Source organism: Marmota flaviventris, chromosome 10, assembly GCF_047511675.1.
Source record: "Marmota flaviventris isolate mMarFla1 chromosome 10, mMarFla1.hap1, whole genome shotgun sequence".
Classification (NCBI taxonomy): domain Eukaryota; kingdom Metazoa; phylum Chordata; class Mammalia; order Rodentia; family Sciuridae; genus Marmota; species Marmota flaviventris.
In genome coordinates this window covers 71,256,222-71,283,366 of record NC_092507.1, presented here as the reverse complement: position 1 = coordinate 71,283,366, position 27,145 = coordinate 71,256,222, and the positions used below count along the sequence as shown (strand labels likewise).

The window sequence follows — 27,145 nt, the reverse complement described above, 5'->3', positions numbered from 1 at the left end:
TGGTTTGTCTGGTGTTTTGTTTGCATAGGAAGAGAAAGGATAATGTTGTAGATAAGCATGCAAATTTATGGAACAGACTTAACATAAACATATGTTTATGCTTGAACAAATTTTTCCATTACCCTGAAGTCTGATCCTTGACAGGTGCTTCGGTTTCCTCATCTGCAGAATGGGAGTAATAATAGTATCTACATTATTTTTTTGGTAGATCAAATGAACTGATCCAGGTTAGATGCTTAACCTGGCACAGAGTAAAGAATTCAAGCAGTAGTAATTAAAAGTCAGAAGAGAGTGGAGATATGAAGTAACTCACCTGAGAACACATAGTTAGTAAGTGAGGGAGCTCTCCAATTGTCATTTAGTCAGCAAAGCACTTAGCTGAAACTTTTCACTTGAAATGGGGGTGGGCGGAATTGTGTAGGACAGAGGATCATTCATTTATTTACACAAAACATACTGATGCTACCAAGAGAGTATAATAGGCAGGGAGCAGAGTGGTCTAGCAGTGGGAGTTGGATCATAAGGGTAAATGCCAAAGTAAATCCTGGGCAACACACATACAGCTGCATAGCTGCATAGAAACTTAACCAGGGCTCTCAGAAAGCAATAGGGCTGCTTTGAACTGGTTAGAGAAGGTATCTTGTGGGGAGAACTTTAGGCTAGGACTGAAATAACTTATTAAATTGTTTTAAATCACAGAATCATGTTTTAAGGTTTGAGAGAGGTCAAGCGATGGTAAATTGGTCGTTTGTTATAAGCTCACTAAAGTTTTTAGTAAATTCCAGCTTTAAAAAATGTGATCATCGAACCGACCACAGGCTTAGTAGTGTATGGCCAAGGAAGGAAAAAAAAAAATCATAAGTACTCATTGTAAAACTTTTAGTTACTAATTTTTGGGAGATCTGGGGTGATTAAGGAAATGGTTTATAGGAGAACTGATGAAAGTTATGTCCTGATATACTCACTTGCCAGCAAGAAAAGTTTTATGGTTATATGAAGTTTTAAGTAGAAAACCAGTTTCTTTTTATTGTTACTGGAACTGTAAAGTGCTGTGTTGATAAGAGTGGATTTCATGAACATGGGCAGATCTTTGATCTTTTCCTTTGAACATGGAATTTCATTTTTCAGAACTACTGTTCTACAATAAAGGTAGACTACATTGAGCAGAATGGATGCTCCTAAGACAGAATTTGTAAACTAATGTTTAAAATTCTGTTTATTTACTAATTATAGAAAACACAGAAAAGAACAACACAGGAAAGAATTTATAATCCAAAATTTCATGTTTCTTAATTAACTGTTTACATTTTAGGATTTTTTTTCCTTACCTTTTTCTATAACTTTAAAAGATGGTCAACACATACACAGAACTGAATGTGTGTTTCTCTATGTATATACATTAATTATTTGTATTTGTAATTAAAATAATGATGTTCATTTTCCTGTATTGCCGCTTCATGGTAAGCATGTATTTATTTGTTGCATAGTATTTTAATTCTGTGAAATTTTTTTAAAAATCAGTTCCCAATAAGAACTTTCTTACTCTCATTACCTGTTTCTCTCAAAGGTAGAATCTGGGCTGGCTGGCTGTTGGAGGGACTGCTTAGTGAGAGTCCTGGTCTTCTGTGATTTCTCAACAAACTACTTGTCAGTCTTAGGACAAAGTTTGCTAAAATGTGTCTAAGAATGTACAATTTTTGGTTTTGATGAGGGGAAGCTGAATTTGAAGATTTTTGAAGTAACAGTCATTGAGGTTTTAGTGCATCATACAATTACAAATTTGACCAAATGTAAGAACCAAAACTAAAATGCTAAGATCCCTTTGAAAAATTAGAAAAAAAATTTAACAGTATTTTTTGGTAACATCTGCATTCCAAAATCTTTGTGACATTTTAATGGAGATGTTTCAGATAAGTTAGTCAAAGATAATGTAACATTGAAATATGTTCCTCCTAGCTATCTAGAGCAAAATAAAATACATAAATTATTTTTAATTAGTGAAAGGACACATGAAAATTGTATCGTTATAATTTCTCATGTGGTGTGTTAGCATTACTAACATTATAACAAAAATACCTTATACTAAGTAATTTATAAACTATAGCAACTTATTGGTCACTTTCTGGCAGCTGAGAACTCTAAGATCAAGGTGCCAGCACATGTGGTATAATACACATTATACCATCTGTATTTTTAATTTGGGGAAATTATCACAAGATAATATAGCTATATTGGCCTGCTGTATGAAGTTACTGGATATTTATAGTTAAATATTGGCAGGTGTTTGCCAAAGAAAGCAATTTTGTTTTGTCTGGTGAGGGCCTGGTCTCTGCTTCAAAGATGGAATCTCCTTGCTGTGTCTTCTCATGGTAGAATGGCAAAAAAGAGATTCAAACTATTGTTTATATGTCTATCTACTTACTTATTAGATAAATAAGTGGGCCTCTTTTATAGCCACAGGCACTAATCTAGTTTCAAGGACTGAGCCCTTATGACCCAATCCTCCCAAAGGCCCTACCTATTAGTACTAATGGAGATAAAAGTTTCAACATGCATTAGGTGGAGAGGATGCAAACATTCAGATCATAGCTGGTGGTTTTGCATTGTTTGTCTTAAATTTTTATATACGTTCAACATGGTTGAAAGATGGTTTTTCTCGTTGGATATTTAAATTAAATTTCACTAGATTAGTATCCTCTATTAACTCTCCTATGCTGCTGATGGGACTAGAAATATGAACCCTTTCAAGCACAGTTGGGCAAAATGTATCACAAACCTTTAAGTATATTTATATCAATTTGAAATCTATGGACTATTTCTAAAGAAAGAATTGCTCACACATATAAAGGTTAATGCTCAAGAATGTAGCTTGGACTGGGCACAGTGGCGCATGCCTATAATCCCAGCAGCTCAGGAGGCTGAGAAAGTAGGATCATGAGTTCAAAGCCAGGCTCAGCAACAGTGTGGGGCTAAGCAACTCCGTGAGACCCTGTCTCTAAATAAAATACAAAAGTAGGGCTGGGGATGTGGCTCAGTGGTCTATTATCCCTAAGTTCAATCCCCAGTACCAAAAAAAAAAAAAAAAAAAGAACGTAGCTTTGTTTACAAAAGTGAAATCGTGGGAACAACCTTAATGTCCAACATTTAGGGATAAGTAAATAAAGTATAATATACTAATATAAGGAAATATTATGAAGCTATTAAAATTATACCATCTGTATTTTTAATTTGGGGAAATTATCACAAGATAATATAGCTATATTGGCCTACTGTATGAAGTTACTGGATATGTATAGTTAAATATTGGCAGGTGTTTGCCAAAGAAAGCAATTTTGTTTTGTCTTTATTAAAACTGAGTCCCCCTTTTTTGTAATTGAAAGCCATGATAACCATTTGTCTCTTGAGACCACTCCTTGTTTGTTTAATCTTATACAATTATATTTTATCTACCATTTGCATGAAAGAGAAGCAAGTGTCTAACTCATTTAAAAGTATTATTATACCATATAAAATATAAATTAGAAAGTAGATTGAGATATGTTTCTAACTTAAAATTGTTATTTGGTCTGCTTATCCTGATTCTGGATGAGGTATTGGATTCCAGATTTTTCAGAACCTTTAAAAGCCAAGATTTCAACTACATTCTGCTGTTAGAGCCACTTAACTCCCACAAGTAGATGGCTCAGCACTTGGGCCTATTGGGTCTCTGGCTATCCAGTAAATAAGCTGTAGCCTTGTTCCTTGGGAGGAATCTCACCGTCCTTCCACCCAGAGGTAGACTCCTGGCTTTAAATCCCAGTCTCTTTTTGATAGGCCCCTTCCTGGCTATGGCCATACCACTGTGAGGCTGAACTCTTGATTCTCCCCACCAATCATAGATAAATGGGGGTCCTTGGAGCCTTTGCTCATCCCTCCCTTGGCAGAATCTCATTGATCTTTTAGATCAGTGAGATCTTGTACCGGGAGCATTTCTGTCTTCCCTGTCTGTCCAATTTCACATACTTGCCCCAAGGACTTTCCCCCTACTTGGCAGGTGTGTTCTCACATCCATCCTGAGTTGGATTTCTGTCCAAACTCTGGGTTTCAGTCTTGCCATGGAGGTCTGTCTCATGCTCCACACCTATTTGGAGGAGAGTGCCAGGGTGGGGGGACTGACCTGAAGTGATTGAATTGGAAAATCCAGTAAACAAACTCACATTAGTATAGTTTGGATTAGGAAACTATAAGAAAGAAGTAAACAAAAAAGGTAAGGAAAAAGTATTGAGACCCAAGCTTCCTTCCCTATACCACATGCTTAATAAGAAAATGTAATTGTATCTTGAGACTAAAATATGGTCAGAGGAGGATCTGGAGTAGAATCAAAAGTGGCAGAAACTTGATCTCTTTGAGAAGTCATTTGGTCATGTGATGAATAACTCATCACCCATTATCTTGGCAGAAATGTGCCTGGTATTACCAACCTGCCCTTGATTAATCGACACTCCCCATAGGGGCTAGGGATATAGCTCAGTTGGTAGAGTGTTTGCCTCGCATGTAAAAAGATCCTGGGTTCAGTCCCCAGCACCACAAAAACAACAAACAAACAAACAACAAAAAGTGTTCCATAAATAAGAAGTGGGCTAGAAACCACCATGGGGAAGCATTCATTAATGTTTTATGCTGTATGGTAATTGTTTCCAGTGCAGAGTAGATATTGTAGCACTCAGTGCATTTGACATTGATGCCTCCATGATCATCCAGTCATTCCTTCAGCCAGCCACTCAGCAGTTACCTGTCATGAAGCAGGCAGGGCAACTGGATCCTGAGGTTATTTATAATAGTGAACAAAATAAACACAAATCCTCCCTCACTGAGTTTGCAGCCTAACCTGGGAAACCAATAACTAACATGCAAGCTCACTGCTGGGTTAGGAGGTTGAGTACTAGTGTATTAGAGTAAGGGACATTTATGTTGATACATGAAAGATTAATAGGAATTAGCCAGAAGAAAGGACCTAGCAGTGGTAATTGGTAGCTTAGTGACTAATTTCATAAAGAGTGATATTTGTTTTCTCTTTAAATTTCTTTTCTAGGATGTTCAACTCTTCTCCACAATGAATGAGTGTCACTATGATAAACGCATGGACTTTTTTTATAATAGGAGCAACACTGACACTCCCGATGAGTGGACAGGAACAAAGCTTGTGATTGTTTTGTGTGTTGGAACATTTTTCTGCCTGTTCATTTTTTTTTCTAATTCTCTGGTCATCGCAGCAGTGATCAAAAACAGAAAGTTCCATTTCCCCTTCTACTACCTGTTGGCTAATTTAGCTGCTGCAGATTTCTTTGCTGGAATTGCCTATGTATTCCTGATGTTTAATACTGGCCCAGTTTCAAAAACTTTGACTGTCAACCGCTGGTTTCTCCGTCAGGGGCTTTTGGACACGAGCTTGACAGCTTCTCTGACCAACTTACTGGTCATTGCTGTGGAAAGGCACATGTCAATCATGAGGATGCGAGTCCACAGCAACCTGACCAAAAAGAGGGTGACACTGCTCATTCTGCTTGTGTGGGCCATCGCCATCTTCATGGGGGCAGTCCCCACACTGGGCTGGAATTGCCTCTGCAACATCTCTGCCTGCTCTTCCTTGGCCCCCATTTACAGCAGGAGTTACCTCATTTTCTGGACTGTGTCCAACCTTGTGGCCTTCTTCATCATGGTGGTGGTGTACCTGCGGATCTACATGTACGTCAAGAGGAAAACCAACGTCTTGTCTCCGCATACAAGTGGGTCCATCAGCCGCCGGAGGACGCCCATGAAGCTCATGAAGACAGTGATGACTGTCTTAGGTAAGAGGAACCAGGTGATCCATTATTCCCATTCATTCATCAAGTTTTCACCGAGTTTCTACTTATGAGGCAGTTAGAAGGCAGCTGTGAAAAAGAACAGACGTGAATCCCAACCCACCTGGAGTTTATACTGTAATAGGGAAAGGTGAAAATAGCTATTCTAATGGAGGTAAGCAAAACAAGTCAGCCATAAAATAAGATGAGTTCCATATGGAAAAATAAGTCAGGGAAGAGATATAAAGAGTACTAGGCAAGTATAGTTTATAATTTTAAAGGAGCATTTTAAGGGACAGCTAGATGATAGCTTTTAAGCAGAGATGTGAAAGTGTAACTAATGAGAACAATTTTTTAAAAAAGAGAGAGATGTAAAGGTATGAGGGAGCAAACCACGTGGATGACTGGTGAAGAATTCCAGGTAGAAGACCTAGTAATGCAGGAGTCCGGATAGCAAGGAGGCTGGTGTGGCTGGAGTGGAGTGAGCAAGAGTCCAAGAGCTGTTGGGGAGAGGGGGAGCCTCTCAACTTACATAGGGCCATGTATTTACAAGGACTTTGGATTTTCTGAGTGACATGAGAAGCTACTGTAAGCTTTTGAACAAGGGGGTGACATGATCCAACTTCCATTTGAGTGATATTTCTCTGGCTGCTGTTTTTAGAAAATGCTGTGGGTCAAGGCAAGAAGCAGGAGAATTGTTTGAGAGGGTGTTTCAAAACTGGGGAGAATCACGCAACCAGAGGGAAGTTGGAGATGATGGTCAGATCCTGGATAGCTTTTAAAGGTAGAAGTCATAGGTTTGCTGATGAAAAAGGTGAAGGAGGAAGGGGAGGTAGAGAATGTCATTAACTAAGATGGGGAAAACATAGGTTGGGAGGGAAGGGCAGGAGTTTCGTTTTGGACATATTCAATTTAGTATTGTATTAGACATCTAAGTGGAGGATCAATCCTAGTGAGTAGGCAGTTGAACATATGAATCAGAAATTCAGTATTTGGGTCTGGGCTTGTATACCTTTGAGAGTTAATGGTGGGGAGGAAATGGTACTTTGAGCCACACGAGGACACCAGCTCACCATGAAAGTGAATGTTAATGTTGAAGAGAAGAAGGTCAAGGAAGGAGCCTTGGGGAACCCCAGTTTAGGGAGGTTGGGAAGCAAGGGGCAACCATCAGAGAAACTCCAGGAGATTAGGGTGGCTTAGAAGCCCAGAGAAGAAAGCAACCAGGGGAAGCAGGTACAGGCTGAGAGTCCCTGACAAAAAATGTTTGGATGTTTCAAACTTTTTATGTGTTGGTGCTCAAAAAGTTTCAGATTGTGCTGTAATATGGGTTTTGGATTTTCAGATTAGGCATGTTCAACCTGTATTATCAGTCAATGCTCCTGAGAGGTGGAAGAAGACATGATCTTACTGGGTTTAGCAGAGTGGTGGTTGTTTGGTGACATTGAGAGGATCAAATTTGGTATAGTTGAGAGCCTGATTAGAGTAAAACTAAGAAAGAAAAGGAGGAGGTACTTAGGACAGGGAGCTTGGACAGCTCTTAAGAGTTTTGCTTTGTACAGTGAGTCCTGTCCCAAGAAGATGCATGCAATATGTTGGACTTCTCCCTTTGTTTTGTTTCCATTGGGGGTAGCCTATTGCTCAAATTCCAGTACTGGGCTACAGGTAGAATCTGTGATGTGTGGGCACATAAAATATTTTGTGATTTTGGTTATCTTGTCTTCTAAGGCAAAGAAATCTTTGCTCACCATGAGTGGTGGCTACTGCAGTGGGGACCATTATTGAGAGATCTAGCTGTATATTCCTGCCATGTGCCAAAAGGAAGGGACTATACAATGACCTTCAGGGAGTCCATTCATCCTGGAGGATGCAGAGCATTGTGGTGTGGATGGAAACCATCACCATGTTTGCAGTCCTGATGCTACTTATAAGGTTTGGAGATCAGCAGATGCCCAGTGTGGTTGACAACACAGTTTCAAGCAGAGGGTTAATAAACATTTAAATAGTGCTTAGTATATGTTCTTAGCATTGTCCTAAGTGTTTTTATGAATATTAGCTTGTTTAGTCCTCATGACAACCCTGTGAGGTAGGAGCTCTTATTGTCCCCGTTGACCAGATGAAGAGACTGAACAGAGATTAGGCAGTGTGCCCAGAGTCATTTCAGTATTAGTGATGGGACCCTAACTCTCTGTGCAGCTGGCCTCCAGAACATACTTGCATCCTGCAGCTAGTTTTGCTTTATTTGGACTTTTTAACGGGTGTCCTCTTTATCTGGTCTTCTGCTTTGACCACCTCATTCTCCATTTATAACCTTGATAAGAACAGAAGAAGTTACATTTGCATTCATCAATATTTCCCTGCTTCAATTAGAGAGGATACTGACATCTTTGGTAAAGAATGAAGAGTGGCATTTATAAGTAGTGCCAAAGAACTGTGGTATGCATGCTCCCTGATTAACTTGTAGGCATAATAATTTGCTTGATATTGTGTCCTGATGAATTACCTGCTTACTTAAAGAAAAAACTTTCTTCTTTCAGCACATTATATACAGCATGCAAGAGGAGACTGAAAAGTCGTTGTCCTTCTAGATAGAGAGAACAGGACTTCGTGTGGTGGTTATAACCATTAGCTTCAGTGTCATATGTAACTTTATCTGGAACAGTTATGGAAGAGTTTAAAATAAAGGATATGTGGTTTTGACAAATGTGGTGTTGGGTAAGAGAAAAACAGGAATAAATAATGAAATAGGTAAGTAGGATAAGAGAAGTAGTGGGATTAATATGAAACAGCCCTGGGGAATTGGTTTATAGCAGGAAGACAGCTTGGTGTTGAGGGCCTAGGGAAGTTCCTCAATGGTGAGACAGAGGGATCTGGTGGAAGACGGGAAGTTTGGGGACAGGGGAAATGAAACTGAGCTAGGTAGTTTAAAGGTTTTAAGACCTTGAACTCCTAATTTCTTTGGATAACAGAGATTTGGGGGTTGGCTCCAACCCTTTCATTTTTCTATAGGGTGATCAGAAGAACATTATTTTTTTTCTTCATTACATATTCTGGAATAGGTAATCTTCAAGTTCTTTCCAAGTTATAAAGTTCAATGATCCCATTAAAACATAATTAATCAAAGGTGGGGATAAGAAGAAAGAGAGGGTATAAGGGGTGGGGGGTGTAAGTCGGAGAGAAAGGGCTGGGAGAGGATGATAGAGAATCTTGTGGGGCAGCAACCAACACAGGTCTGTGGATTGACTGTGGATCAAGGCAATAAATACATTGCAAGCAGATCCTCTTTCCACGAGAGCACCTACTGCAGTATTCTCCTAGGGAAGATGTTCCCAGTTGCCCTATCTAATAAATATAAAAATTCAGTTGCCTAAAATGAGCATCTCCCAAAGGATAGTATATTAGAAAAACCAACACCATTGACATCTACCATCATTATATTGGTATATGGATATCAATAGCTTAATATTAATTTCTTTAAGAATTACATGATTTGAGGGCTGGGGTTGTGGCTCAGTGGTAGTGAGTGCGCTTGCCTAGCATGTGTGAAGGACTGGGTTCAATCCCCAGAACCACATTAGAAAACTAAATAAACATAATAAAGGTATTGTGTCCATCCAAAACTAAAATATTAAAAAAAGAATTACATGTTTTAAATATCTTTATGACAAAGTGCCAAACCTTTCTAACTACTCCTTGATATATATCCTGTAGGGAAAGGTAATTTAAAACGCAATCCTAATGTTTCTTACAAATACTATTCTTTTTAAATGTTAGAAAGTCAGTCAGTAAATACATATTGACTGTCTACTAAACAGCATGCAGGAGGCAAGGGGTTGCATGGATTTAATGGGCTTAATCTCAGTTCTGAGAAGGAGGGAAGGATGAGCAGGGGCTGTCAAGTTTGGGGAAGCTGCTTAGCTTGGGGTGTAATCAGGAAGGATAGATGGGATTTGTTTGAGCAGGAGGAAAGAAATTCTGAGTAGGAAAAGCTGCACAATGAAAAGTGTGGTAGTAGAAACATCTGAAGCTTGTGTAGTACCAAAAGGAAGGGTCCATGAACACACATGATTGTCATGGCACAGTGGGAAACAGTATAATTGTGAAGCAGAGAAGTTTTATTGTCTGCTCTCTTTGGAAGGAGAGAGGTAGACCAGAAATCCATTGTGTTCCTTTCCAGTGTAGGATTTTGTTGAACACATACAGCAGGATGGGGAGCAGACTCTTTCTTTGAGATTGTTGGTGGTGATGATGGTGGTGTATTTCAAATCTGTGCATGGGTAGAAAGGCATGTAGGCATCATGTTCCCATTTTAGCAGCCCTGAGGCAGAATGCTTGCTGGCTTCTGGGTTATGATGTGTGATAGGGTCCTTTAGATGAAGAGAGAGAGAGAGAGAGAGAGAGAGAGAGAGAAGAAGAAGAAGAAGAAGAAGAAGGAGGAGGAGGAGGAGGAGGAGGAGGAGGAGGAGGAGGAGGAGGAGGAGGAGGGAGAAGGAGGGAGGGAGGGAGGAAGAAACTTGTATATTGGTTCTCATTGAAAAGACACTAGAGACATATGATCCTGCTTTTCAAAGGGCACTGAGGACCTGCCTCAGAGATTTTGAAATCCTACTTACATATCAACAAGGCTAATTAGCTTCAGTTACTAAACACACACACACACACACACACACACACACACCTTGTTTATTGTCAAACAACACATCATGTGAAATGTGCACACAGGGATCAGAAAACGGGCTGGACTTTCTTCTATTTTGCAATGTCTTGAAATACAAAAGAAAAGAAAGGGTGAAGAATTTGTGAACCATACTTTTGGAGCCTTTCACAAACCTTCCTGGTTCTCAGGATGATGTTTTTTCAGATAGTGCATTGTTTAGTCCCCAGTTGTCCGTGGGAGTATGTTCCAGATCCTCTAGTGAATGCCCCAAACTGTGGATGGTACAAAGCCTATATGCAGTGTTTTATTCTGTATGTGCATACCAAATATAAAGTTTAATTTATAAATTAAGCAGAGTAAGAGATTAGCAACAATAGCTTACAACTTCAGCATAAAGTTTTTCTTTTCTTTCCTTGTTAAGTTGAAATATCCATCTTTTCACATAGAAGAACTCACTATGGCTCTCTTTGGCATACCCAGATTGTTAGCATGACGACTCTTGTCCTTTGAAGCTTCTGTTAAATTAAATAAGGGTTACTTGAACATGAGCACTGTGATACCATGATAGTTGACTTGGTCACCAAGATGACTAAGTGACTGACAGACAGGTAGCACATATAGTGTGGACATGCTGGACAAAGGGATGATTCACATGTCAGGTGGGATGGGGGAAATTCACATCCCAGGTAGTAAGTCTCATATACATCATGCTAATCAGAATGTCACACATAAAAAGCTTATGAATTGTTTATTTCTGGAATTTTCCATTTAGTATTTTCAGACTGGAATTAACAAGGTAATTGAAACTATGAAAATGCAAAAATAAAATGGTGGTGGTAGTGGGTAAAGTAGAGGGATTTTTAGCCAACACATTTTTTAAATGACATCAAATAAAAAGTAATGTCATCATATCTTGCATTGAATAGGTATAAGTTTGTTTCATAACCTTTCTTTTCATGTGTGCATGTATACACTGGATCATGATAAAAATGTATTTCTTGCCACAGGATATAGTCAAGAACATTTGAAAAGTCACGGTTTCTTTTTGGGGCAGTAAAAGGACCAAATTGTTAAAATATGAAACATTATTATTGTTAATGGGACTTTGAAAAGTTTTATTATAGTAGTTGAAACAAGAAGCTAGGTTGTTTTTCTTCTCACTTCTTCCTCTCTTCACTTAAATTGATGGTAAATAATCAATGCACTGAATTGTTTACATGCTTTTATTTTTACCTAGAGCACTTTGAAGTTGGGAAGTGTCCCTTTTTATCTGTCTTTGTGTACCTAACACATACTGCCATCTCTAGCACATGCTTGTTGAGCTCATGATAGAATGGATAAATGAGGAATTGAGATTTAGGGGAGTTAAGTGACTTTTCAAAAGCTGGAACTCAAAGAAGAACCCAGGTTTCCTCAGTTCCAGTTTGACCTGTGGCAGGCTCTGGCTGGGACCTGCTGGTGAGGTAGAGAGTGGAAGGGAATGGGTGGGTTTCCTGTTTTCAGTATGAGGAACCAAGGTCTCAGAAGGGTAAGAGATGGAACTATCTTGGGAAGGAGAAATGAAAGGACCAGTGTTGGGTGCCCCTTATTACGAAGTCACTTAACCCTCATGATAGCTCTGTGCAGATTTAGCTTACAGACAGGAAAACTTGAGTGGACTTCCATGTCTTGGCCCTAGACTCACACTGGTACAAACACTGAAATTTCATATCCATTGTGTGTTTTATATTCACTTATGTGTTTTATTCCATTTAATATTCATGCCTGCTGTATGAGGGAGGTTCTATTATCATTACCAGATGAGCAAACTGAGGCCCAAAGAGGTTCAGTGTCTTGATCTTGCCCAAGGTTCAAATTCAAGTTTATTGGCTCCAGGACCCCACTTTTCACAGTCAATTAATGGCCTCTTACAAGTAATGGGGCTAGAATGACCCAGACTCAAGTCATGGAGTTTATAACTTGTATCTCCCCTGAATTCTAGTTTTTTCTAGTTTATTCCTATAATGCTCTTCCAACTCACTCTTGATTTGTTCTAAAGATTTTGAAAAATGGTAGTGATGGTTATAATACCTCCAGGGGACCAACAACTCCATACTCGTCATACTCCATAAATTTCGTACTTTATGAAAGTAGACTGTAAGAGTATGGGCTTTGGAGACAGGGAGGGAAGTAGATTTAAATCCTGACTTTGTCACTTCCAAGTTGTGTGACCCCCCCTCAAGCAATTTACCTAACCTCTCTGTGACTTCTTTTTTCTGTCTGTAAAATGGGAATAATATTAGCACGTTTGGCATAGTAAGTTTTTTTTTTAAATATTTTTTGTTGTTGATGGACCTTTATTTTATTTATTTGTATGTGGTGCTAAGAATCGAAGTTTTGCCTTGTGCTGTGAGCCAACTATTGGCATGCAAGGGCCTCTCTTATCACTGTGCAGAGTTACATCACACATGCTAGGCAAGCGCTCTACCACTGAGCCACAACCCCAGCCCCTGGCATGGTGAGGTTTTGAGGATTCAGTGAGATAATATGCATAAAGCATACAGTATAGTGTTTAGTACACAGTAAGTACTAAGTAAATATTAGCTACTCTTCTTCGACTTTGATTCTGAAGAGCTTTTGCCTATTCAAGCTGAGTACTCTTTTATTTCTGGTAATGTTACCAAGTACCTTGGAGACAGTGAGGAAAGGCCTACTGTTGGTGTCATCCCAATGGCAGATCTTGTAACATAGACAGATAGCCAAAGGAAAGCTAACCAGGTGTATTTTGCAGAGGCTGGCAAATGGTACCAGTTTCGTTTCCAGAAACCCAGACCAATCTGAGCTCATAGTCACCACAAAACTGAGAAGCTTTGCGCTTGCATTGCTAGTTCTTCTGAACTACCTTCTCCCCCACGAAATTCTGTTAATGATTACTATCTCTGACAGATGATCTTGCATTAATAATTCATTTCACTTTTGCAACATTTATGAATAAAACATTGTAAATAAGACCTTGACCACCAATAATTCGCTTGATTCAAGTACAGCACCTGCATCTGTGTGTGGATGTACTGGACATTCCTTGTATGAAATTGTCCCCATCTTGCTGACAAATCCTATACCAGGGTGCCTTATTAGTAAACTGCCTTTATTTCCTTTGCTAGGTTTAAAACATTTGCCTTGAGTCTGCAAAGAACTGGGACCAGAACCTAGGCCTTTTGTCATTGTTCATGGCCTTCATCAGTGAATTGTGTTTGCTCTATTGGATAGAAAGGGAGAGAGGAAGGAAGGAAAGAAAGGAAGAAGGAAGGAACAAACAAACAAACGTGTGCTTACGCACACACACGCACATAGACACACATGCTTAACCAGGAGGCAGGGGAAGCTAACCGGGGAACCTGGGAATTCTGAGACATTTGTTTTCAGCTTTCATGTAGATTCTTGTAGTCACCTCTACAGCACAGAAGTCTGCTTTCAGTGTTAGCCACCTTGCCCTACTGAACACATAACTGAAAAAAAAAAATTAGCTCAAGTTTTGCCTTGTGCTGTGAGCCAACTGTTGGTATGCAGGGCCTCTCTTATCACTGTGCAGAGTTATATCAGACAGAGAAAGACTAAATCTTTTCAGAGTGAAGCCTTTGTGGCACCATTACTTAGTACATTGTGTCCAGGGCTGTTCTCTGGTCTTGAAACAACTACTCAGAGAACCTATGTGGCAGACTGTGACCTTCCTGCATCATGACGTGGCGACAGGGAGGGACACATCTGTTTCCTGGGAAAGTTGTGAATGAGTAGATGCCACTGCCTCTCAGCTGCTGCCCCAGCAACAGTTTTGGACATATCTTTTCCCCTTCTGAGGGGGTCATGAGGATTGGGAAGACCTCAATATCTGATGTTAGAAGGAAAACACCTTCACATTTAAAAAACAAAAATCCATTGTCCCATGTTACTTTATCCTGCCTTTTCTGATCGGCACCTCGCTGCCTCTTCTCACTAGCACAGCATTGTTAGGAATCTGTCTTTTCTTTCTTCTCTCTCTTTTTCCCCTCTACCATGTGTGGCTGTTGTCATCTCCAGTCTGGCTTTTATTGGTCCTTCTTCCCCATTTCCCTGCTGCTAGTGCCTCCCTTTGCAGTCAGTTTGAAAATCATTTTTTCCAAACCATTGTCCTTGTTTCTAGTGCTGTCACTGCTCTGCCTTCTGCCTTCTTCTGTTGCATTAAATGCACTTCCAGTTCTGTTGCATTATTCAACTTTCATGTTCCCTTCTTTGAAACATTTTTTTCCTTTGCTTTCCTTCTTTTTATTTTTTAAAATAATTTTTATTTCTACATGGACACAATATCTTTATTTTGCTTGTTTATTTTTATGTGGTGCTGAGGACCAAACCCAGTACCTCACATGTGCGAGGCAAGGACTCTGTTACTGAGCCACAACCCCAGTCTGCTTTTCTTTCTTTCTTTCTTTTTCTTTTTCTTTTCTTTTTTTAAGAAAACTGAGACCTTCCTCTTCAGCAGGAACAAACAATTATTGAGTATTTTCTGAGTGCAAGGGACAGAAACATTCCTCAATTTGATCTTTTTTGAGAAGAACGTGCTTGGGGGAGAAGTTCCATTACCCAAACACATCCAACCTTCCTACTAACACCTGACCTCCTAGAAGGCTCAGAATTCCAAAACTCAGCAAAGCCCTCTCTCGGGGCCTTGATTTCTGCTAAAGGAGAAAGTGATTATTATCTGTAATATATTATATATTACTTGTAATATAATATATTATCAGGTCTCACATCAGCAGGCTCACTTAACATCTAGAATATTATGGTGTATTCTGACCTAGGGAGTTTTATTAAATTCATGTTAGCATTGTTTATACTTTGAAAATTTCAATTGGAGACTTCTGCATTCAGTGTGTGGCTTAGGCAAAAAATGTTCAGCAGGAATCCAGAGTGAGAGGTGTTTTCTAGAATGAAAGCCTCTCATGGACCTGGGGTTCAACATGGAAGCTGGGTAAAGGGAAGGAGAATCAGGAAGTCTAAGCTATGGGGACACCACAGGCAAGCAGCCCTTCCCTCCTGCTCTGACAGTTGTCCCTCCAGCCCAGACACTTGCTCTCCTTTGCTACCAGATTGTTATCATGAGACCTGTGGAGTGTGTGCAGGAAAGATCCCATTGCCTTGAAGAATTAATATCAGTTGAGAGATTTGACCAAGTTCACCTTGTAAATCCTTGCTAGCTTTGGCCAGAGTCCTGGGTTTCCTAGTTCTTGCTGCTTCTAGTGCATTCCACCTTCTTGTCTTGGAGCCTGTTCTTGGATGTCTGAGTAGTAGTGATATAACACAAAGGTTATCTGTTTTTATCAGATCAGACTGGTTACCACCCAATTGTAGGTCTATTTTATTCTTTGTATTTTCTCAACAAGAGATTTCTGCTTTTTTTTCCTTCTTCATCATATACATTTATTGACTCCCTCCTAGTTTTAGGCAGTAGATAAGTCTAAGACATGGCCTTCACCCTGAAGGGATTTTGACTCTGTACTTGCTCTGGTGGTTTATGGTTGTCGGGAGATGACCAAGGCTTGTGAGTCAGCAAGTTGTATCTCGTGACAGAGCACACACAGGCGGGTCTGCTCCATGTGGCTTTTTCTTATGTCTGACTTATAAGGAACACTGTTTATGAGCTTATCTGAGAAAATGAGATGGCTCCCCAAAAGATAACTAAAGGAACAAAGAAATGTATGCAAAGGCCAAGTGAGGGGATCCAGGCAAATAAAACAGTCTGGATGCTCATGGAGGCTTTCCTGAGGAGATAGGATATATACTAGATCTTAGCAGAGGAAGCAAGAATGGAGAACAAGGCCTTGAAGATAGGAGGAGTGGCAGGGCAGGAGACAGGCATCCACAGATCTAGGGAGGTCATGCCAGGCCAAGGGTTAGTATTGGGCAGCAGACTGTTTCTGGAGTAAAGAACTAAGTAGCAATGACAATTCAGTTTTAGAGGCATCCTGGAGTCAGAGAATGGAAAGCCTTGAATTCCAAGATAGTGTGGACTGTTTTGCCAAAGGAAGAACAAAGACCAGGAAGATACATGAGTATACAAATTGGACCTGAGGTGGGCATAATGCAGTGAGGGGTGGTACCTGTGGCCAATTGGATAGATCATGTCCTATGCAAAGGCATTCAGATTTCAAGTGTTGTTAAAAGATCATGCAGACCGAATTAAGTAGGTCTGTGACCAATCTTCAGGCCCTAGTGAAACTGCCCCACTTAGCAATGGAAAACTCTGTAGGATCTTGAGGGTATTGATGGGTTAACATGAAGGTGGGGTCTGAAAAGCACAAAGCAGAGTTTTAGAAAGGTAAGAGGTAGGTGGAAGAAAGAATGATATAGGAGACTCCTGGGAGAGGCCCAGGGCCCTACGGTGGTCAGCAGCTCAGGTGCCAGGGAGAGGCAGAGCTGGTTCTCATAGGAACCCCTGAAGGAAGGAGCCTCTGCCAACAGCAGCACAGTGTATACCAGAGAGACCACCAGCCAAGGAGGCCCATCGGGGCTGCAGGGAGCAGACAGGGAGCAGGTCAGTAGAGTGTGAGCTTCTTGGAATCTGCTAGAAACTTAGCAGGAAGCAGAGATCCCAAAAGTAGATGGCAGAAACCAGAGAAACCTAGAAGTAGGATTCTATTATGGATACTGAGAGGCAGAGGCAGAGGACAGACAAGAACTAGATTGGACTCATCAAGCTGCCACTTTCCTTAAGGACTCTGAGCTGTGTCCTCTCTCACCTCCCAGCTGGCCTTGACACCCTCCCTTCCTTCATCTGGCATGGACCTTCCTACCCCCTGTCCTTACTTTCTAATTTTCTGCTGGAACCCATTACTTCCATCCAGGTGCTGGGGAGCCTGAAGCCTGCTCTCCTGTGTGTTTAACCAGTAGAGTCCAACCTCTGACATTATCTCCTCTTCTAATTACTGTCCTGTCTCCTTGCCATCATTACCGGACTTTTTACCCTTCATTATCTTATTTTCTTAAAACGTCAAACTGTGACAAGCTGGCTTCTTACCCTACCGCTCTAACAACACTTCTTAATTAAGCCTCCATTGCCACATTTAGCTGCCTAATTTGACTTCCCTGTTGTGTGACTGCTGCTTCATGTGACCCTTTGATGCTTTCTGTCTCCTACTGCTCCTTTTTTGTTGCTCCTCCATTTCTGACCATCCCTGAAGTTCCCTTTGTCCCTCTCCTCAGCTTTCCAAGTGCTTTCAAGGTGATCTTCCTCCCTCTTGAGTCTTGAGCCAACACATCCCCGTGAGTGCCTCTGGAGGGAGTGTCTCCATCCTTGGACTCTCACATGGTATCCAGCTCCTTCTTTCCTGCTATCTGTTGCAGGCACATCTGGATGTGCTACAGGCATCCCACCTTTTACCCACCGTATAAACTTGTTCCTTGTGTTGTGTTGGATCTCTGCAGAGGAGGCCCCATCTGCCTTGGCTTCCAAATAGAAAAGCTTGGTCGCGCCATCTTGCTCACCAAATCTACATCATCAGATCCTGCCATGCATCCTTAAGACCTTTGTCTGGATCTGGATTACTTCCTCCAGGCTTTCTTGTTCCAGTCCTCATACTACCAACTGAGGCATCTTCCTAAAAAAGCAGAGTGAACCCTGATCTTTTCATGTCTCCTCTTGTGAAGTAGATGAAGCTCCAATTCCTTAGCGGGAATTCAAGGCCCCTTTCCCATTTCTGTCCCCACACCACTTCTCCCCATACTCCCTTTCACACACATGCAGCCCCTGACACACCAAACTTGTCACAGTTCTGCAGATGTGCAATGACTGCGTCATGCTCCTCTCAATTGTTTTTTTTTAAGTATGGCAAACGCATGTCCTTTCTTCAATATCCAACTAAAAATTCTCCTGTCTCCATATTTTCTTGGATTCCCTCAGGCAGAATTAATTATCCAATGCTTCTGTAGTGCACTATCTATGTATGCAAAGTATTTAACTTGTTTTGTTATAATTTGTAATAAAATAACTTAAATAATTTTTGTTAAATTCAATTAAATTATCTTTGCTAAATGTCTACATCTCTTATGAGACTGTGAGTCTGTCAGATAAGACTGTGACTGTCTGTTTTTATATCTGCAATCTCTGGCACACAGTAGGTACTCAACAAGTGCTTATATAATGAACTAACAAACACATGTATTGGTGACAAATGGGGCAGGAACCAACAGTTAATGAAGAGTCTGATCATAAGAACAAAGGGACAAAGAAGGAGAAGGTAAAACAGAATTGATATTTATTGAGCACCTTGAATTGTCAGGCATTTGTATGTATGATTGTCTCATTTATTTCTTTTTTATTTTTTATTTGTTCTTTTTATTTGTATATGACAGTAGAATGTATTTTGACATATTATACATACACAGAGTAACTTCCATAACTTCCCATTCTTGAGGTTGTACACGATGTGGAGTTACACTGGTCATGAACATAGGAAAGTAATGTTCGATTCATTCTACTGTCTTTTGATTGTCTCATTTCTAATAACAACCTTATCAGGAAAAAAGAGAGGATTTTTACTGAATCAAGCACCACATTGTGCTTTTTAATCCTCTTGACAGCTCTGTAGGGAAGCCTTGTTGCCACCATTTTGAATATGAGGAAACAGAGGCTCAGAGATGGAAACCTGCCCCAGGTCAGACATCAAACTGTGGCCAAGCCTCCATTCCAACCCCACTGCCTGACCAGAGAGAGCTGTGCTACCCTCACAGTGCTGGAGCCCACCTCTTAGCAGCGCCAGTCAGGAAACCGGAGAGCTGTGCAGTTGGTGAGAGGCAGGACTCTTCCCTTCAGAGCTCTGCTGCCCTGAGCAGCTTCCAGAACCTCAGTCCTTGTGCTGACCATTACTGTGGGGACAGGTTCAACATCACTAAGGACCTGTCTTACTGATTCTGGACATCATGTCATGATTGTTTCCTGGCAGATAGCCCCTGTGTCCTGGATCTTACCAGGGACCATCATTTTATGAGCTGGGGTGGGGGTAGGGCAGTTCTGGGTAGGAAACCTAATTATCCTGGGATTAGAATTGGCTTTTGTGAGTGACCCTAAAGCATAAAATGAGATTTCTTTGGAAAAGTTAGGACTAGAATTGGGGGACCTCCAGGGTCCCTGGTGATGATTAGCATGATTCCCTCCTTCACAGGGTGGTGGTTACTTGGAAAAGGGCTTATATTAATACTACTACAGGGTCTGCTATGTAATTTGTGGGTCCCTTGTTCAAAAAGCAGAGGGGAAATACACTAAAGATACTAAAACATAAAGCTCTTTCCTTTTTCTTCGCTTGTCTCCCCTGACTCTCTCATGTTCCATTGCCCCCCTTACAAAAAATAAGTAAACTCAAAATTATTGAGGATTTCAAGACAGGTTAGTAGAGCTATAAACCAAGGTTTAGCTCCTGTGGGTGCTGACCCCGTGTGACTGGCACCATGGCCCAGCCCATGAGGCTGACCTTGGTGGCTGAGATGAGCCTCTTGGCCTGTGCAAGCCCAGGACCAACCCTACTAGAGTCCATGGCACTAGAGGAGACTTAGCTCTCATTAAAGTAGTTCCTCCAGATTAGGAGGGCCAGCTGTGTATGTTATCTTATGATCAACCTCAATTTAGAGAAGTATTTTCTTAGAGGATTTTTGTCTTCTCCAGGGCTGATATATACTTTTTTCAGACCAAGTTTCATTACCAACAGCCTGGAGCCCTGACAAGTGGCATCCAGCACTGTGTGGTTGAGGAATCCTGCACTCAACTGGTACTCCTAGGGCTCCACTTAGAATTTCTGTGTTTCTGAGCATGCGTAACTAGACTCACCAATGAGTCAGAGGACAGTCTGTTCTCACTCTGTATCTGTTCTGAGCCTTCCTATCAGGTTCGAGACAAGGCTTATGATATAAATGTTATATCCAAACTCGTCCTCCTTGTGACTGAGTTCACCTGAAGCAAAGTCCAATGGGACTTTTTGTACAACATGGGCAGTTCCCGCCCTGGCAGGTCAGTGTCTTCCTCCCTAGGAAATGTTCCAAGCTCTTACTCCTAGGGCTTCTTATGCTGTTGAAGGCTCTGGGTCCCAGAGATGCCCTAAGGAGTTTGCTTTTGAGGGTCTAGATGCTGAAGAACATGTGGCAAAGGCAACTGACTATTTAGGAGGGTAGCGTTTGTGTAACCTTTCCTGCCTTATCTTTGCTGGCCTCTGAATGCAGGTCCTCCTGCCTCAGGGAGTCTTTCTGAATGTGGTCCATATGGACAATGCCAAGAACCAACCACTGGGTTCTGGACTTCTGCCATGTGGAAGGGAAAGTGACTGGCCTCAGGGCCCATCAGGGACAGTCTGAAGGTTCAAAAGTTGAAAGCTTTCTTGGATTCCTATAAAGCCAGGAATGAGATACATGAGAGAGTCAGGCCTTGTTCTGCTCCACGTGTTAAGGGGATGGTTGGCCTTGGTCTAGGGGGATCTAGTGATTGTGATGTGGAGGGGTTGTGACTGGTGGGAAGTGGCAGAGGAGGATGGAGATTTCTAAACTGAGAACCTTAGTGAGATCTGGCTCTGCAGAACCTACAAAACCCCTAGGGCTCGGCTCCAGGATCTAGGGACTTACAGACAGCCCCAAGAAGCCCAGGGCCTCTGGACAGGGCAGCCATCTTGGATGACTTAGAGACTGACATAACTAGGGCCTGGAGGGTCAGAGAACACAAATGAACCAGCTGAGCCTATTGGGTTCATGGGCCAGAGGCAACTTTGGATAAAAGAATGGAGGGTAGGCTAGGGCTTGAGGTTGCATCAGAGAGTCCTCATTCTCATAAGGTCCCTGGAGACTTATTAGGACACACTAATGGATGTCCTGTATTTACCAGTGATCAGGTTGTGGACTGAGAACCCCTTTCCAAGGGAAGTATGAGACCTAATGCAAAAAACACAGTGTGCATTTCTCCATGGGAGGTAAAGTCCTCAACATCTCTGGGCTCTGAGTTTCCCAGAAAGATCTCTGGCCAGTCCCTCAAGATAGAAGCAGGAGTGTCTGAAAATCGGAGGGGCCCCTTGGTGGAGCTCTTTTAATACTCCAGGACAGCAAAGAAAGGGTCAAAGGTCATGGCAGGGCCTACATTTTAGATAAAGGAAGTAGTACAGATTGAAGATGGACACATTGAGATGGACAGCACCCTTTCTGGGCTGCCACTGTGATTCTGCAGCAGTGGAAGGCTGGAGTCTCTGGCAGGCTTGGTCAGAATTGCCAGATAATTCAGTGGACGGGAGGGACCATCTCTCTCTGGGCAGATTCCTAGAGGCTGTGCCTGCCTGGAGCATGACAACCGATCAATGTAAAGTGGCAGCTCCTAGATGACAAAGCACAATAACATGTACCCTAGAATGTGTCTAGGAGCCACCAAGAAAGCATGGGGATCTGGGAATGAGAGTCAGGGAGAATGAAATGTATTTCCTAACAATCAGGTGCTTAAGGGTACTTGGCAATCAGTAGTCGGATGTCAGCATCAAGGAAACTGCAGGTGATGGGGCCTGGCCCTTCACATGGGCCAGGATGGGAATCAGGATAAGTGGACATATCATTTGGAAGGACAGTGAGCCCCTGGGAGCCCCAGCATCAGGTTGTCCTGGAGATTCTAATTAGTGGGACTAGGACAGGAAGCAGACATCCAGGTCCTGGTCAGCCAGGTCTGCTAGGCCTGGGACTCCTGATCTCTCCTCATCAAAGGAAAGTTTGCTTCCTGGGCCTGCTGATGGGCTCTGACTGGCATTTGGATTTGGAAAATTGACATTGTAGAAATGTATCTGTAGGAGGTGATGTGACTCTTTTTTGTCAAGATCACTGGGCAACATATTTAACATGCATGAGCCTCCCCCCCCCCCCCCACACACACACTCCAGTTTCTAATTCAATGTTCTGCTGGTAGTGTCCTGGCAGGTGTACTCTGGAGTAATGACAGAGTTGTTCTGAATGCCCTCTTCCCAGGCAGAAGCATGTGAGAGGCAAGAGTGACTGTGATAGCAGTGAGAGAGGCAAAGAAGAGTGCACCTAAAAGACAATAAAAGGACAGAAGCCTCAGGAGGTGGAGACACACTGGGCACGAGGAGAGCAGCAAGAGCATGGATTCAGCTTCTGACTTTTAAATTCAGTTAACTAAAGAAAATGGTGGTTTAGAAATGAAAGAATCCCAGTGAAACAGGCCCAAAGTGGAATCTCTGCTATTCCCAGGGAACATAAGATATAAGCTCTTTCTAAAACCTCAATACCTAACTCCAATCTTAATATAAACCGTAGAGTGGCCGCCCTCACCCCAAATTTTCAGATTGCACTTTGAAGCTGCACTGTTTTGCTCTGTTAGGATCCATCTGTTAAGTACATTTTTTTTGTCTTCTGCCTGTATATCATAAGAAAATTCTTTCCAAATTTTTGTCATTGTCTCATTCTTTTAGTTATTAGGAATAAACTATTTTATTAGGTTGAAGTTAGCCAGTTTGAATTTGTGTGAGATCTCATTTGCTCTAACACAATAATCCCTCTGTGGGTAATGAAAACAATTTAATGGTATGGTCTGAAGGAGAAAGCAGTATTACTCAAGCTATTAACACCAGGGGACTTCTTGCTGACCTCTTACAGTGACCTACAAACTGTGCTTCCAATATTATAGCACACCGAGGAAGCTTGGAATGAAGTCTTGCCTGAAAATATTTTAGAGAATGCTTCGTAGAGAAGACATAAAGAAAAGAAGAGCGGTATAAGTAGCTATACATGAGAGGCAAGAAATGATTTCTAGAATTATCCTGATGGCAAGTTTTACTAGTTTTGAGTGGCATGTCATCAGGGTGTCTGAATTGGGCACAGGAGCTGTCACTGCAGCATTATGCAAATAAAAATTGTGTGGGGTTCCACAGTTTTGTGTTTTGAGACTCGTTGAGAGGATAGGAATGTTCCAGTGCATGAAAACTAGGCAGAACATTTCTGACTTTAACTGGGGCAATGTGACTGGTAGTTCTCTACTGATCCCTTACAAAGCTGAAGCATCTTTAAGGTAACTTTTTTTAACACTTGGGGCAACTTACATTTGAAATCATCTTGGCAGTGTTTTATGATCAACAGACACTTTCCTGAATTGTGTATTATCCTACTAGAACTCTGGAACTGGGAATTTGAGAGAACTTTGTAATACCAGACTAAAATTAGCTGCTTGCCTGAAGCTCAGGGGTTTGAAGTCTACTCACCCACTGACTTCATGGTAAGAGTAGCAATTTGGTATTATGTTGTGTGGACCTGGTAGAACATGTGGTCCTTTCCCCAGGTTGGTATACCTTGATATGTATAATGGTGGCATGACTGTAATAAACAAACTTTGACAAATTTCTTGAGGATAAAGTATCCGTTTTGCAGTTTAGTAAACAAATTTCTGCTTTTTTTTCTAGAAGTTTAATTTTCCTCCAATAAAGGCATGCTTGTTTTATCAAAACCTGCATTTCCTTTCTTCCTCCTCTTTTATCCCCTTCCCTTTTCTCCATCTTCTCCAGCCCTCTCCCTCACTTTTTCTATATTCTTCATCATCATCTTGAATATTATGAAGAGGTTTTCCTAAACTGTTTTGGTTTCTGGTTTGGGGTGCCTCAAAGCATATCATCTGCACATAATTAAAATGATTGATTTGTTTTGGTAATAATGGACCAACACACTTTGCAAGACAAGAAACATAATTTTTTTCAGTACAGTTTTACTTTATTTTATAGTTCAAAGCAATGTGTCACTGCCACTTACTATGATCCTAGTCCCTTTGGTCCTGAACAGGTTTATAGTCTGCAGGGCCTTTGCACCTACCTGCTTTCTGGGGAATATGGGAGATGGAACAAGGGCTTAAAGATGGAGAGTTTGATTCTAGTTCTGCTTTCTAGGAAAAAAAATTAATGTTTTTACACCACAGTTTCCTCATCTGTAAGAGTTGTAACAGAGTGTATTCTTAGGGATAAATTAATTAGTAATGCTAACAAAGAGCTTAAACTATATACACAACATTGCTTGGAATTTACTTAGTGGTTTTTAAATGTTTTCCATGAAGTTGATTTAGTCACTCAGTAACCCTAAGCAGTAGACAGGCAAGTATTACATCTTATGGATCAAGAATAAATAAAACTACAGAGGTAACAGCATTTGTTCATATAAACACTGGGACTAAAGCTCAGAATTTAAATAGTTTTATAAATATTGAAGTACTTTGGCTCCAGAATTTAAATGAAGTCTAACATCTTTATTGTTTTTGTTATTGTGAATGTCATTTGCTTATTGTTAAAATGTAGATATTACAAAACTTATGATTTAGAAAGTGGAAGTCCTTCTCAGCTCTCTATTTAGAGATTCAAACCACTACTAACAGCTTGATGCACCATTTTGCAGACATTTTGCCTCCAATATAAATTTTGTGTGTGTGTGTGTGTGTGTGTGTGTGTGTGTGTATGTGTATGTGGGTATGTGTGCATGAGTGTGCATGTGTATGTTGGGAGTTGTGGGGGTGTGCATACTACCAATGCACACAATGATCATTTTTGTATAGAAATATGTTCTTACTGTTTATGATAGTTTTCCAGCTTGTTTTTTAAACTTGAGAATATAGTAATTTTTTTCATGTCACTATAGACACATATCTATATCTATAATTCTATGTATATAATTCTCTTCGGTGACTATGTAAGATTACATTGTATTCCACACTGTATTGTAGCTGTGTGAATTATTGATATTTCATGGACTATTTCTAATTTTTCGCCACTAAAACAATGCTACAATGAGCTTCCTTCTATATTCTTCTCCAAGCATTCATAAGCTATTTTTATGGACTGTATTATTTAGAATTAGTAGATCAAGAAAATACCTGTTCTACAATTTTATTAGGTATTTATAAATTGTTCTCCAGTGAATCGCATTAATCTATACTCCCACAAACAGTGCAATAAATCTTTCTCTTTATGTTTTCCATGAATACTACATTTTTATAACTCATGTACCTTTAAATGAAGGATTCCTGCTTCAACACAAGGTGTTTGAAAGGAAAGAGCTATCCATCTATTGTCCCTGTCAGCAAAAAAGGGAGGAAGCATAAAAGGGTAAATTAAAGCTGACGGGAAGGCAAGCAGATGTTATGCTAGAAATTGAGGTATTTGGCTTCCATTCCTATTCATTCATTCAAGTAACACTTACTGAGGGCTGCTATGGGCCAAGCCCTGTTTAGACCCTGGGAATAAAGTGTTAAACAAGACAAAGTCCCTCCTTCATGAGCTCACATTCTAGTGTGGGTTAACCATAAATAAATTAGAATGTAACATCAAGTACTGTTAAGATCTTCAATGAAAAAGAAGACAGAGAAAGAAATTAGTGGGGTATGGTGGCGGGTGGGGGGGCAGTGAAGCTACTTTTGACAGGGTGGCCCTGACAGGTTTCTCTGCTGATGTGACCCTGGAATAGAAACCCAAGCACAGTGAAGTCTGAGCCCATGCTGTGACCTGGGAAAGCTCCATCTAGGCAGAGCTGACAGCAGCAAGTGCAAAAGGCCTGAGAAAGAAACCAGTTTGACAGCTTCTAGAAATAGCCCTGAAGCTGCACTGACTTTGATTGTCAGAAGAGGGAAAACTGGGCTACTCACTTTCTTTGTAGAATTTCACATTCAGGCGAATGAACTTGTGAACTCCTCATGTCTCTCTAGAAGAGTAATGCTGTTAATATAGAGCAGGATGTTAACACTTAAATCTGCCAGCAAGTCTCTGCCAACATCCAGCAGATGCTGTGTTTTGTACAACCTCTCTACCTAGTGAAAGACTGTGCATGGCGGACTATATACAAGGGCAAAACAGGCCCACTGCACCTCTAGGGCGAAAGAGGTTAGACCAACACCCTCAGGACTGATGGGTCCTTCTTCCTGCTTTCTAACCTGGAGAGAAGAAATCACAGGTGCAGACGAAGTGTATTGGAAGCTGGTCACAGAGCTTCCACTGACCAGCCTTGAGTCTCAGGATGGTTACCACTCCCTCCTTAGAGATCCCAGCATTGGCTGACAGCAGCAGGAAAGGATGAGGTGAAAGAAAAAGGCTGTTTTAAATGCGAGGATGGACTTGGAATTTCCTGCAGGCAGAGCTTCCATAGCAGTGGACTTATGGCTTAGCCCTGTCACAAACCCAGGCTCAATGTCTTTCAGCAGCGTTAAGACCATGTCAAAAGTTCATGTTCTCTTCAGCATTTGGTCCCAGCCTATTAAACCTATATTAAGGAGAGGATGAAATTGACTTGATAGAAAGCTTATAGAGACTGAAGTATAGCTTATTGTGTGGTTTTGTTTCCTGCACACTAATTCCTCCAGGTCTCAACATGTAGGGAATCTTTTCTATTTTTTTCTTTGCTCGCTTCTCGGAGTGTTATGCAAGAGGAATCAAACAAGAAAAACCTCCTTGTGAATACAGCAGCACCCCTGGTAGACTTTGAAATCCATGCCAAATGTGATATTGAACTTGAAATTCAAACATAGGACTGTTATAATTATCTTCTGCTCTAAAAGCAACTCCCAAATCCACCCTCATTTACCTACATAAAGAAAAAAATGTGCTTGCTCATGAGTCCTCCAACAGATAATTTTTTAAAGAGGACGATTTTTAAAGAGTGCTCT

General features: G+C 41.0%; 1 protein-coding gene across 1 annotated transcript in view; it reads left to right on the top strand.

Annotated features, from left to right (window-relative positions):
• The first annotated feature begins 5,091 nt into the window (after nucleotides 1–5,091).
• The window catches only part of Lpar3 (lysophosphatidic acid receptor 3), a 47,783-nt gene continuing 25,729 nt past the window's right edge, over nucleotides 5,092–27,145 (top strand). Inside the window, exon 1 of the mRNA XM_027935245.2 lies at nucleotides 5,092–5,828. Within this exon, the coding sequence (XP_027791046.1) occupies nucleotides 5,093–5,828 (736 nt within the window). The 5' untranslated portion in view covers nucleotide 5,092. The remainder of the gene's footprint in view (nucleotides 5,829–27,145) is intronic.